We start from the raw sequence: 14,766 nt of genomic DNA on the forward strand, positions 1-14,766 counted from the left end.
CTATTCAGAAGCTTTTAAGATAATTCAATATCATGTTACAGCGTACAGGTAAATAAACAATTCTGATCAGTCTGAACATAGATTGAACATATCTTAATTCACTGCAAGAGAATTGTCTGAACAATACTGAATATTCCACAGTAGATAAGTCCGAACATTGACTGAAAGACTAAAAATAACTTAACAATTTATTGTTCAGTCATTTGAGAACTGTTCATATCAAAATGACCATTTGAGATCAAGATAGGTATTCCAGTGCATGTTATAAGGCTGAATATCGGACTGTAAATATTTAGAACTTTTTCATCGTCACTCAAGTTCACAACTTTCTACCTCTTAGGCAATCGACTTTGGAACACACTGACAACACAAACAATAGATTTGACTTTATTTGACTACTTCAAGAAAGAATTTTCTATTTGGTGTAGTGGTAAAAAAAATAATGAGTTCGCTTGTTTTTCGTCCTAATAATGAAAACAAAACTATTTGACACACAACAAATTAGGTAAAAAACAATCATTTAATACAATGTTGTAATGAATTTACAGGTAGCTGATGACAACGGGAAAACAAGCAAACTTGTTATATGGAAACACCCCGGAAATGATGTCACAGGAATGTTAGGGCGATGTGAAAAGGTGGTCTCCACATGTGAAAAGGTACCTTATGTAATGAGAGTGGGGTTTACGAAGTGGACACATGTCAATATCTGTTAATAGGTGTTTAAGCATTAGCAATAGAATAAATAGATGGAAAGATATGTTTTCATGTGGGAAAAGCGTGAAAAAAACCGAAACATTATTTTCACGTCGTGTAGATATGCAATGTAAGTACATGTGGAAAGATGGTGTACAACTGGGAGAAATTTCGTAAAATAACTAAAATGTGGTTTTCTCATGAATACAAAATGCTATGATTTCAATACATACGACACTTGTATGAATAAGATATAATCAGACGTGAAAGAGTGGTGTCATCATTTAATAAAACTTTTAAAGATATTAAAATCCGAAGCTAGTGCATGTTAAGTTTTGAAAATTGGAAAATATGACTTCCACTCAATCAAAACTTTCTGGTAACTCTTTTATTTTAGGGTGAAAATAACTCCTTGAAATACCAATTGATTTGTTAGAACCACCAAGCAATATCTTTTCTTAGCTTTTAGGCGGTGAGGTATACCACTATCACACTAAACTGATGATGAAAGAACCTTTCACTGGCGGAAGTTTTATCTGGCATCAAGACTATGGGTAATGTCACCACTGGAGTTTATTAAGTCAGCCATACCTTCATGTTAATCTTTTTCAAGAACAAACCAACATTACATTTACCGTAAACAAAAAGAAATAAATTTTGAACTACTTACCTTTCCGGAGCAGCTAAGCTCAGTGCTGTTTCTTATTGAGGACTTCAGGTTTCTGTTCAATGGTTTGTCTACCATAATTTACTTTGAGTGTTGTTTAATTTTTTTAGCATGAGTTTGTTTATCGTTTACATTGTTTTATCGCCAGCTTAGTGTGATGTTATTTCTTTTCACAGTTTTTATTTATAACTGGTTAAACATAAGAAAAGAATAGTGGCACACACATATGCAAATGACACACAGACCTCCTTGTTTATTACTGAGATTGTCTTATACTGCAGATACTGGTATCATAATGGATTTCTGACTGCTGATATGATGACTGTGTTTATTGCAGTAGATAAATGTATTAAAGAAAATGGCTGTCTAGAAGTAAGTCCTGTGTCTTTTTTGCAACATAAAGCGGATAACATCTGGCGTATGAAATCATGACAATTAAAGTAAGAGCCAAAGTTATAGTCGGAAAATGGAAACAGATTTTAAAAAGAATAGATGATAACAAACATCGATATCAAAATCACAGATGCAATTGAACGATATGCAGAAGACGGCAATGTTCCTGATATGATGAATGAGCCGTTATAATACATTAAAAAAAAAAAATTATACTCTTTTGTGAACACAACACGTGTTTCTGGAAAAAAAAGCATTACCTTAAATTTGTGAGCTTAAAGTCATATGAAACGAACTTCCTGTAATTACATGTATAATGTTATCGAAATTTGTGAACTAATGTATGCATATATTCTAAACTAAGTCCTGTGTGCACGTTTTATTTTTTACATTTATTACGAATCTATTACGTATTAATGACAAATAACATTTCATTCAGTGATTGTTAATCGCAAGCTAATTAACTTTTGAGTACGTTGGAGAAGTTTACCAGATCTAGACATTGATAAACAATCAACACAGAGCACGCGAAACACGTGAAGTATAAGTAACTTGATAGAGCCATGATAGGGCTATATAGTTTTAACCTTATCCGTCATTCCGTCATTCCGCAACGAACAGTTATACGAATTTTGTTCTCTTAATGCCTTCCAATATTGAGCTGATTTGTAGTATGTGTGTCTTCTGTGATAAGTTACAGATCGAGTTTACGTTTGGTTCTGCTCGGCTGTTTTTTGCCGATATTACGGGCTTTGAAAATTTCATGAAAATAACAGTAATACAGACTTTTTTTAAATGTCTTTACATATTGAGCTGATTTTTAGTATGTGAGTTCACTATGATGAGTTACAGATCGAGTTAACGTTTTGTTCCGCTCCATCGATTTCTGCTGAAATTACGGGTTTTGGACTTTAATTTCATAAAAATATCAGACTTTTATTCTCAAATTTCCACTCCTAAAAATGGCTTCAAGCTTTTTTTGTGATCTTGTTTTTTTATATTTTCCATGCGGTCGTGTTTGTTGAATGAACTTTTCCCTAACAGTTGTTAAATGTTTTGTTGTATTTATCTTATTCGTTAAGTATCAGTTATTACTATTTATCTTCTTGTGCACGTTTGTTTACATCCTTTCATCACGGTGTTCCCCTCGCACTTGCGCTGTGCGGTGACCGGAGTTCTACCGAATGTCTCGTAGTTAAAGTCACTGCATACAGGAAAATATCGGGAATTAGAGTACGGGAAGACAATAGTTCAATAGCAGTCCTTTTATGAAGATTTTGATAATATAAAGGATTTTTTTCCAAGAAAGCACACGTACACTTGTTTTATAGTAAAACTTACCCATTCAAGTATATAAAACATATTCAACTTTTTGTTTAAATTTGATATTTCATATGACTTTAACAACCATTACTTATGAGAACATACATTTACATCACATGTGAAGAAAAGTACTTGGAGTAGACTTAAAAGTGATCAAATACCACTGAGTACTTTTGTCGTCCATCTAAGTATTCAGTAATTTTCAATTTCATTTTGAAATATACATAGATGTGCATGATCGATTTTCGTATTTTCTGCAACATGCGCTGTCATTATTATACGGAATTTTACAATCATATCGATATCAAACATCGTTTGTTAGGATGTTAGTTAATGTTGTTCTTTGCTGAATTCAAAATAAAATCGAAAATGAAGTTTCATTCAAAAGCTTATGAGTAATACAGCAAGATTATGAAAAAAACCAGGTCCTTGGATTGTTTTTAAGATGCATGCATGTAGTATTTAGAATTTTAGAGGAGGAAACTATAATGCATTTTGTATTAGCAGTATTGAACTGCGTTATTAATTTAAATAGAATAAACAAAAAATTCAAATTATTTCATCAAGTGTGTATCTCAGATGTGAGTTTTGGGGAATAAAACTGTATAGCATAGTTAAACATGAAAAAAACCCAGATGGGTGACAACAGATAAGGGAAAAATTGATGAAGACAGCAAGGGATATTGAGGCATTATTTTGGAAAATTAAAGGGATGCATCAATACACTGAAAAAGAAAGGCGAAAGATACCAAAGGGACATTCAAACTCATAAGTCGAAAATAAACTGAAAACGCTATGGCTAAAAAAGAAAAAGACCAGCAGACAAACAACAGTACACAAAACACAACATAGAAAACTAAAGACTGAGCAACTCGAACCCTACCAAAAACTGAGGTGATCTCATGTGCTTCGGAAGGGTAAGCAGATCCTGCTCCACATATGGCACCCGTCGTGTTGCTCATGTTAGTACAAACCCGTTAATAAGTCTAATTCGGTAGGTCACATTCGGGAAAAAGGGGACGGGATTGTAATTACGACATTTGGAACATATCCGCTACAAATAAAAGAACTTAAAGTATGCCTAATCTGATTTTTCAACTTTTATGTATCAAAATCACCATGCATTCCGGATTAAAGGTTTAGTTCACCAGACAAAAACAAAAATACAACTGATATCCGTATTTTTGTACTTAAATTGCCATTGTAAAATATGTACAAACTGTTAATTTTGTTCAGATCATAAAAGGATCACACAAATGTGGAAGAATTGAACACAAACAAGTTGAAGGTCAAACCGGTGCTGATATAGAGAGAGTGGAGCTGATCAAACAAAAGTTACCTCTAGAACATGTAGAAATGAATCCAGGTTAGCATTTGATATCCCTGTAGATAATCCCACGATAATTATTTTGTTGTTTAATAATCATTGTTTAAAAAGAGTGAGTTCAGTTGTAATTCTTCAATGACTAACTAAAAATGTCCCCTTAAAGTTGAAATAGCGCGTTGAAAGTAGTAATCCATAAAAAATATACGAAAGGAGGAGACAAATTGGAAACTTTGAGCTTATCCTACATCTAACAAAATGTGGTTGACAAAGACAAAGGAATGGCAATCTTCAAGTTCAAATTAGCAAAATAAATCTTTCTTTTTCAGGTGATGCTTTATTTTTCCACTCTAATTTGTTACACGCCAGTAATGCTAACAACAGTGCTCTCCGTCGTTGGGCTTTACTTTCATGTTACTGCAAGGCAACTAATGACACAGTAACACCTCACTGTCTGCCAAGTTATACACCTCTAAAAAAGGTAAAGTTATACAAAAGAAAAAAAAGATTCTTTTTAGATCAGTTCTGTATGCAAATTTTAATAAAAACAAGGGTCTTGATTGATGGCCAAGCTGTTTCAGTAATTCATCTACAGTTATCACTTGTCTGTAACCACTAGGGTAACACGTTTTCCTGTCGGAGGTCGAAAGTTCCCTCCTTCTACTCTTGCTTCCTCCACCGAAAAAAACTGGACGTCACGATATAGCAAAGTGTGATTGAAGTGGCGTAAAACACCAACAGTTAATCAGTCAATCCATCATATCCTGCTCGTGCCAATGTGCGTTCGAATCCGATCATTATTTACTTGGATTTTTGGTTTTCCTGCCGAAGTTAAGTTGTTCTTTACAGGAACCCCAACTACACCACCTATAGCACAGGAAAAATTGCAACACATGTTTTTCATAAGGGGTTTTCAACATACGTTTGTCATATGTTTGTGAACATATGAAAAACATGTTTTTCTTATGAAAACATATGTTGCAAGATTTCCTGTGTATAAACACTAGCCGCTTTGATATAGCCGAGAGATTTAAAAGTGGCGTTTAACACCAACAATCTATCAACCAATAAATTCAAACAGTTTATTGATTGATAAAGAATATATTAGCATTGCATTGTCAAAATATGGAACCCTTTATAAATCTCTGTATCCGGAGTTTCCTGTTCTGAAGTTATTTTCACATTTCGCAATCTTTCATGGAAAAAGGGAAGATATTGGTTATAAGTATCATAATCAAGATGGTTAGCTTGAATTGAGCCTTCGTACACCAGTACATATCTTTCGACCAAAACCAAATTTCTATTATTTATGTTTCTAGAAACGTCTAACATTCTTCTGAACCTAATGCTATATTTATTTGATTAAAGCTAGTATGCTGAAATATAATCGAATGACTTCTATATTAACAAACAGCAACATATTGCCTGTTCATTAAATTCAACTCAAAGCATGGGGAGTACCTGATATCATCCCCGATTTTCGATGGAGTTCGTGTTGCTCAATCTTTAGTTTTCTATGTTGTGTGTTGTATACTGTTGTTTGTCTTTTGATCGTTTTTCGTTTTTTTTTGCCATGGTACTGTCAGTTCGTTTTCGACTTGTGAGTTTGATTATCTTTCTCCCCTCTCTTTTTCAAAAGTTAAAGGAATACAATACATACATCATCAGTTGTTTACAGAGTAAGATTAAATAAAGTTTAATTATTAAGGCAGTAGTTGACTTTACCAGTAAATCATATGACTATAAATGCTACGTAAAATTTATGTCTCGGTCAGATGAACCTGTCGGTAGACAGAAAAGTTATTCTTTTAATGAAACTGTGTGGATCGTTTACTTAAAGAATTCAAAAATGGTCTACTCAGGAATGTATCTTGAAAACAACGTTAAGATCAGATGACACTTAGGTCTTGTCAGATAAAGGCATTTTAATTTGTATATTTGACTTTTATCTTTTATTAAAATCACTGATAAACCAACCATTATTGTAGCATTAAGTAATCAATGCCTAGAAAGGTTTGAATAGCATTTGCTGATAAATATTAAAAAAAATCACGTGGTCACACATATTGAGAACAAAGAAACATTCATTCGTTGTACCACATATAAACGTTTTAAATTAAATATTTTATCAATAATTATTAATATATTAATAAATATATAGTATTATTCATCTTCTTACAGGTACCAGATTCAGCAATTTGTAAGTGTACTAATTTGGACTGTACAGGGAAAGACTTCATGGACCCCAAAAAAGATAATAACATTAAATCTACAACAGAAGACAAAAACAAAGCTAGCTGACTTACATCTAATATTATGATTCTCAGTTATATATCCTATATCATATAGTGATTTTGCATCTAGATTTTTAAGAAACGTACTTGAAACAGTATCTTTTTGTCTCGTGAAGGAGAGACAATTTAAATGGTTTAGAGTCAAGATCCCCATTACAAATGCATTATAGATCATCACATTCTTAAGACAAACGTGCAAGGACCTGATATTTTTAAAGGACTTTTACTACCACTTGGCCATTTTCACTGCTGGTGAACGTTACGTCCACGAGGTTATGACCAACCAGGTATTAAGCACTTCTGTGGTGTCATAAAATATAATTGATTCGTCATTTTTGAAAATTTACTGATCATAAAAAATCAAAATCATTTGTACTTCAGTTTTAGTTCTAGCACTACTTGAAAGTCTTGTGTAGACGGGACTTGCGCATTTTCAAAAACCACATGCTGATACCACTGCTGCGGGAGCGATGAGGGTTTAATAAACAACATAAAATGTGAATGCAAATATATTTAGTATTTTGTACTTCTTTAAAAATATAATGTATAATGTAATATGATCATTATTTGAGCACTGTAAAGCAGGACATATAATCCATTCGGTTTCAAAATATTTAGTAAAATATCAGGTGTTTTGCTTATTCTATTTCTTCCATGTCTGCATGCGTTGAAATTGACGGTCAGCCACTATCAATCAAGGGCATACGATACAGTTACAGGGAAGGTAATGACGTCGCTAACGTAAAATGTTATTTTTCGCGACGTCAAGCGATGACATATCGGGAAATTATGATGCATTTTTCGACTGATTTTTATCATTCAGACTGATTTAACTTGAAAACGAGTACATTGACCCTATTTTTAAACAAGGCATAGGCCTGATTATGTAGGAAATAATTTGTGCTTACTTTTATTATTATCAAAACACCGATCAAATTGTTTTTAAATTAGATAAATATATACAGCAAAAAAAATTTCTTTAACAAAATTATGAATTTTTTATCAAAATGTATTATTCCCAAAGAATTGTTACACAAATTCAAAGCACATTTTATGTTGAAAAGATATTCCAAATGTTTTACTAAATTCCGCTTGCGATTATCTTTTGAAACAATTGAAACAAAAAAAGTAAGGTATGTCTTTCTAAAGGATGGAAATGTCCAAGAAACCGAAATTTCCATTAAATGCCTAAAATTTCGACACCATTTATCTCTAAAAGTAGCATATGAAGGTATACTTTTTATTACATATTTTAATTGTCTTGGTGACTAGGTGAAAAAACAGCTTGTATGCAAATTTTCGTCAAAAATTCACCGTGGGATGAAAACCGAATCGTATGCCCTGGCCTTAAATCATATCATTACAATGTTAGGCCTCAATACTTATAAAGATCTGATTATGTCATCTACCATGCCTTCATACATAGTATATTGAGATTCTGCATCTTCCACCACACATTGTGGACTTTTGACCAGTACATGTCATGTTGCATTCACTTTCTGGTACTCTTGGAAAGGTGACTGTGTCCATATTGTTTCCACAAAAACATTCACGAGCATTCTACATAAAATATATTTTTTTAGTTGTTATAGAATTTGTATGCATTTAAAGCAAACAGACTTGCAACTGAATAAACTAAAGTTATATAATATTATTTTACTTTTTTATTATCCGAGGGTTATTATTTTATTTGTATGAGTCAGTTTTTCGACGCTAGCAATCAAATTATTTTTTTCAAAAGGGAAAATCTGGGGAAAATCTTGATTCAGAATATTTTTTTGTTGTCATCTGCTTGACCACAATATTTTCTTTCATCAAATTGGGGATCAGAATATTTTTTTAGGAAAAAAACCATACCCCCCCTTTTGAAGTGAAATGGTCGTTCCCTTAAACCAAGAACTCGAAGTTATGAAATTGAAGTCATACCCTGGTAAATTTCACGGACGCCATCACGAATTGGTTAAAAGTTATGGAATATCTGGTTCATTTCTTAGATTACGACGGATATGTTCAAATTGTCGTAACTACAATTCTCCCTTTCCTGTAATGTGACCTAACGAATTGAACTTATAATCGTCTTTGTATTTACATGAGCACCATGATGGGTGCCACACATGTGGAGCAGGATCTACTTACCTTTCAGGAGCACCTGAGATCACCTCTAATTTTGTTTTAAAGGGGTTCGTGTTGCTCTTGCTTTAGTTACAAGTGTTGTTGTTTGTGCTTTTATATTTTTAAATGTTTGTGTTGTTTATACCGGTAACAGTCTCGTCTATCCTTTGTCATAAAAAACATGTTTCAATTTCAAATTTTACATTCGGTCAAGTTTCATGGTTAGAAAATTTTACATGAACAATGGTCTAAAATTTGAGGATGTCTTAGGGTAAGAAAAGAGCCAATTACTATTCCGCCATTGTGTTATGTCTAATCACTTGATATAACTTATCAACGTATTTTATAGGAGTAACACAACGTGTGTCACATGAAGTACAAGATCAGCTTACCCTTTCGGAGCACCTGAGATCTCCTAGTTTTTGTTGGGATTCGTGTTGCTCAGTCTTTAGTTTTCTTTGTTGTATTTTGTGAACTGTTGTTTGTCTTTTTCTTTTTAAGCCATGCCGTTGTCAGGTTACTTTTTATGAGTTTGAATGTCCCTTTGGTATCTTTCGACTCTTTTTTGCAGATTGGTAATAAAATTGTGATTGGAATATAAAAAGTGTCCTTTGTATATATTTCTCATATAATATTTTACATAGCTTTGTTAGCTTCAATATATGGTCATTCTGATTTCTTCTGTGTTGGCAGTAAAACCCTTGTTAAAGTGGCGGGATGCATAACTATGCAGCCAAGTTTGTTTAAAATCGAGACTTAATATCCGATACCTCGTTAAGAATGAATGCCACGCTCTCTGTTCGTTAAAGAACACTTTCAAGACTTTCTGAGGGTTCTGTAGCTGGCATATACAACATGCACTCATTTTACAGTGGCATTTCTAAAACCTAACCCTTTTTATCACGACAAAACGATCACGAAATGTATTGGCAAACAAAATTCCAACAACTTAATGGTTAACACTTTTGTTTATTGTACACATCGTTTCATTATTTTGCAGAGTCTAGTATGATTGTTCATAGTTGTATTTTATTGCGTCCTTTTTTATTGTTATATGGAGTTCGATTGTCCTCTCTTTATATAATTGGTTCGGAATCTCTTTCTGGCATTCAATACAAAAAATAACTTCAACGGGTCATAATGTTTCAACATAGTATAACAGTGAACACAGATATATTAAATATTATTTAAGAATGAATGCAATAGCCAGTAGACCAGGTTGTGGCAAGTTCTATTGAATATCTAATCGAAATTTGAAATATGTCAATTTATGTAGAAAATAAGCATACAATCATTATGGAATATGAAAATGAAACGATGTATTGCTCACTAAGTGGTATGCTTGGTTCTTTCAGGAAATAACTAAATTGATAGCCAGGGCGGAACCACCAGGGGTATATTTTGGGTATGGTGTGTAGTCGTATCGCTGCAATGACATTATATTGGTGGTAAAAAATATTACCATATTCAATTTCGTGACCGTGAACCTTTCTTGTCCTACTTAAAATACAATTCCTCGCTCAGAGGCGTGCTTCAGCTTGCCCCTAAACAAAAATATGTACTAGTTTAGTAATAATGGACGTCATACTAAAATCCGAAATATATAAAAGAAACTTAAATTAAAAATAATACAAGACTAACGAAGGCCAGAGGCTCCTGACTTGGGACAGGCGCAAAAAAGCGGCGGGGTTAAACATGTTTTTTTAACAACTGAACCATCTCCCTATACCTCTAGCCAATGTAGAAAAAAAACCAAACACACAGCAATACGCAAAGAAAAACTCAGTTTAAAAGAAGCCCGAATCCGATGTCAGAATAGGTAACAAAAGAAACTAAACAAAATGACAACGATACATACATTAACAGTGGACTACTAGCAGTTAATGACATGCCAGCTCCAGACATCAATTAAACTGATTGAAAGATTATGTCTTCATCATATGAATATCAAGCACAATCCCTTCCGTTAGGGGTTAAGTATCATACCATCATAACATATATGAGAAGAACATAACCCGTAACATGCCAACAACTGGTTTTAGAATAAATGTGTTTATTTCCGATGCAAAGACCCTACAAGTCAATCAATATTACAGCCAAAATATGCCATCTTAAATGATCTGACAACAGTATCGTAACGATATCCCTCCTTAATAAGTCTTTTTAAAGGTTTTGTTAGCTTAAGAGGTGAATGCCGCAATTTTTGTGCTTTGTAAAGAATATTACCAGAAAAGATTGGATGTGAAATACCTGAACGTTTAAGATGTCTGCATGTTGATTTATATTTACGAATGATGTCCTTGTACCGATGATAAAATTTAGTAAATGTTTTGACTAGTTTGTGATATCGAAAACCCTGGAGTAATAATTTTTCATTAATACATATATTTCTTTCGCTAAAATCTAATACGTTGTTACATACACGATCGAATCGTACAAGTTGAGATATATAAACACCATAAGATGGTGACAAGGGAACGTCACATCTAAAAATGGATAAATAACAATAGTAAATGAAAAATCATCTCTTTTATCATAAATTTTGGTATTAAGCTTCCCATTAATGATATAGATATCAATATCCAGGAAAGGGCAGTGTTCATTGTTAGTATTAGCTTTATTTAAAGTTAGTTTAACAGGATAAATCTCTTTAGTGTACATACTGAAGTCGTCATTATTGAGAGCCAATATATTATCCAAATAGCTAAAAGTATTATTAAATTTTTGTATCAGATGTTGTTTTGATGGGTCTTTGCTGATTTTAATTGTAACTCATAACAATACAGAAACAGGTCCGCAATAAATGGTGCACAGTTAGTCCCCATTGGAATGCCGATAACTTGACGATATACGGAATCTCCAAAGCGATTAGTCTTCGATTAGTCAAATAGCGAAACCTACGATTACAAGTATTGTACACTTAGTAGATATATTAATTTAATGTAAACTGACCATAAGTATAAATACCTTAAACAAATGTTCGCTTAAAATGCTAAAAACTGACCTGAAGTCCATTATATCGGTAACCTTGGCATAAATTGCTACATTTATCCGAGCTGAGATCAGATATATTTTTCAAATTCTTGTTACCCAGTATGCGTTCAATATTTGTTCCACAATCTTTATAGCATCCAATATATCCTAAGAATAAATAGAAAAAGCGTATGAAGAAAGTAATAGTTCAATAAAAGTATTGACCAATATTTCGAAAATGGTGATTTTAACTTAACTTACAAAAACTTTTAACTCCTTCATCCAAATTTTCCATTATAAGGTTTAAACTCTGTGTTTTGACCCTTTTGAAACTTCAACATAATTAAATAGTTTGTTTCTTTACCGTTGGGGCCTCGGTGACCGTGTGGTCTAAGTGTCAACACCGCAGCTGTGATTTCGTAATTGCTCGTGGCAAGGTGCATTCAATTTAGCTACTTATTTACAAGGTATGCACATTTTAATTCCGATCCCAATGTTTCTCTTTTGGTACTTCAGTTTCCTCTGTCAATTAAAACTGGTCGCTATGATATAGCCAAGAGAGCTACAATTACAATATAGGTAGCAATTTTACTGCACCAGATGCAAATTTCAGTTAGGCTCTAGTCCAAAATATTCGAGAATGCTAAACCTAATAGAAAAAGAAATATTTTGGTCTATTTGACCAATTATGGACCCTTGCGGGTTTTAAATTTCATACAATGATTACAATGATTTTTTTATGATAATGAAATAATAAAATACAACACAATAGAACAATGAATAGTCAGTGCATGTACATGAGAGAGAGACGTTAATAGGGGAGGCAATCAATTAAAATGTAAGCATTATTTCCCTTTGAGCAGTATCTAGTAAACTTTCAGGATATGTTGATCAGATTTAAAATCTCAAGCAGCCCCAACTGATTAAATATAAGGGTAGTGTTTTCCCATGTACATGCAGCAACCAATTACAAAATATTTATGTATACAACTTTTAAATTGCTAAAACTGGATAAGCACCTATACAATTTTGACTGCAGTTTAACACATACATTAGGCATCACCATATAAATGTATAATGCATACACATAGATAAAGTAATGTGTATTTTATTTAAAATCTATATATATATATATATATAATATATATAAGTCTAAATTGAAAACAACGTTCAAACCTATGATTGCGTTGGATAAAAACCGCAATTTTTATAACATGCAAAACAAATTTCTTGGTAGAAGGGTCTAAATACAGCAAAAACAACATTTTCCAAAAGACCAAAAATTGAAAAAGTATATTTAAACAAAACGCATTTGACTAACAGGTCGAACAACGGATGTTCTTTAACCCTGCTGACTGCCATTGGCGATTGCCAAATAAACGGATCACAAGATGTAACAAAATGCATCTTTATATATAGATAAACTAAATGAGACTTAGTCATGTACAGACCTTTTAGATCTCAATTCAACTCTGTATAAGAAAATGACTTAGCTTCTTGGGTACATCTTTATCTTCAGTGGTCATTAACCATAACAATTTTGATTTGCAGTCTAAATATTAAAATTTTGACGGTGCTCATCAGTGTGTGCATATAATATTTACGAAAGTCATTATAGAATGAACAGTTTGTGTGACGTCCACTTTTATTAAAAATAAAAAAACTTTATTTTTTTTTAATTTACATTTAGGCACCATGTATTACAGTATGATTCCAATACATTCAATCGCTTTTGAAGTTCATCAGCGGAATTAGAAAAGGACATCATCTGCATACATAAGACAGTGAATGCGACTAGCGCAGTGTTTTACACTTTCAGTTGATTAAACAGTATTTTTTATAAATAGAATAAAAGGGCGGGGCTTTAAACACCCCCTTGTCTTACCACAATATACGAATTGAAACATGAACCTACTTTGTTATCGACTTTTATTCTTAAATTAATGAGAGTATACATGTGTTTAATTAAATGGTAGAATTTCCCCCAAATGTCTTACTTGAGCATTTTGATAAGGATACCTGGGTGTATCATAGTATCAAAAGCTATTTTAAAGTCAATGAAACAAGCATACAATTTACTTCCCTTGCATTTTTTATATTTATCTATTAAACATTTGAGGAGAAACATGTAGTCTGATATCCTTGAATTACTTCTAAAGCCGGCTTGGCAATAGTTGTTTAACAATATTTGATTTTAACACCCTTCTTGTTTATCTTTTAACTTTGTAAATTCTCTAAAATGCTTGAAATAGTTATTTTTTATATCAAACTATATGAATTTTCACACATATATCTAGATATAATGCAAGGGCTGGGTATGAATACGTTTTTATATCTAATTCTCTCTTTTAATATAAAGATCTTGATCATACCATTTCTTCGTGTTATGTGTTTTATTTTTATATTTAGTAGATTTGATTTTTAGTGACTTATTTGCTGCTTTAATAATAATATTCTGAAAGTCAGTAGCAGCAGAATTAACGTTTAATTGACCTTGATAATTGTTAGTTAAAAAAACTTTAGTAAAAGGTTTACATGAAGGATGATCTAGAGCATCCTGATTTTTTTTCCTTTGAGCAGTCAGTCCACTTAAATTTACCTAGAAAATTTTCAGTACGTTCATAGGACAATATGAGGCAAGTAACATATGAAACCTTACAATGGCAATCCTAGAAACAGGAAATAAAATTTGGTACTTTTCAATTCAAGGTATGTTGAATCAAATCTTCTGACATAATAATATAATCAACCACACTTGTGTCTTTAGGTTTAAAACAAGTAAAATTAACATTTGAATGACCCAACATGCGGCCATTCAGTATTCTGAGTTTTAAAGTTATACACAGGCGAAGTAATTGGTTGCCTCTAGCATATACTTTATTATCAGAACTTTTCCTTGTGTGTAACAAAATATCATATTCATATTCTTCATCATCCATTGCAAATGGATCATATATCTCATCTTTTATAAAATCTAATTCATA

General features: G+C 32.5%; 1 protein-coding gene across 1 annotated transcript; it reads left to right on the top strand.

Moving 5' to 3' along the window:
* Positions 1 to 553: 553 nt before the first annotated feature.
* LOC127730026 (L-proline trans-4-hydroxylase-like) lies at positions 554 to 8,351 on the top strand. Its single transcript, XM_052238076.1, has 6 exons — positions 554 to 659; positions 1,159 to 1,250; positions 1,645 to 1,735; positions 4,316 to 4,445; positions 4,733 to 4,884; positions 6,585 to 8,351. The coding sequence occupies exons 1-6, from the start codon at positions 618 to 620 to the stop codon at positions 6,702 to 6,704; spliced, it is 627 nt and encodes a 208-aa protein (XP_052094036.1). The 5' UTR covers positions 554 to 617; the 3' UTR covers positions 6,705 to 8,351.
* The last annotated feature ends 6,415 nt before the right edge of the window (positions 8,352 to 14,766 follow it).

Source organism: Mytilus californianus, unplaced genomic scaffold (assembly GCF_021869535.1).
Source record: "Mytilus californianus isolate M0D057914Y unplaced genomic scaffold, xbMytCali1.0.p SCAF_2, whole genome shotgun sequence".
Taxonomy (NCBI): Eukaryota; Metazoa; Mollusca; class Bivalvia; order Mytilida; family Mytilidae; genus Mytilus; species Mytilus californianus.

Excerpts from the sequence above, each read along its gene's own strand:
- LOC127730026 (XM_052238076.1), top strand. The coding sequence starts at position 618 with ATGTTAGGGCGATGTGAAAAGGTGGTCTCCACATGTGAAAAG. Across the intron at positions 660-1,158 it reads TGGTCTCCACATGTGAAAAG|CTTTTAGGCGGTGAGGTATA; the intron begins GTACCTTATGTA and ends ATCTTTTCTTAG. Across the intron at positions 1,251-1,644 it reads ATCTGGCATCAAGACTATGG|ATACTGGTATCATAATGGAT; the intron begins GTAATGTCACCA and ends CTTATACTGCAG.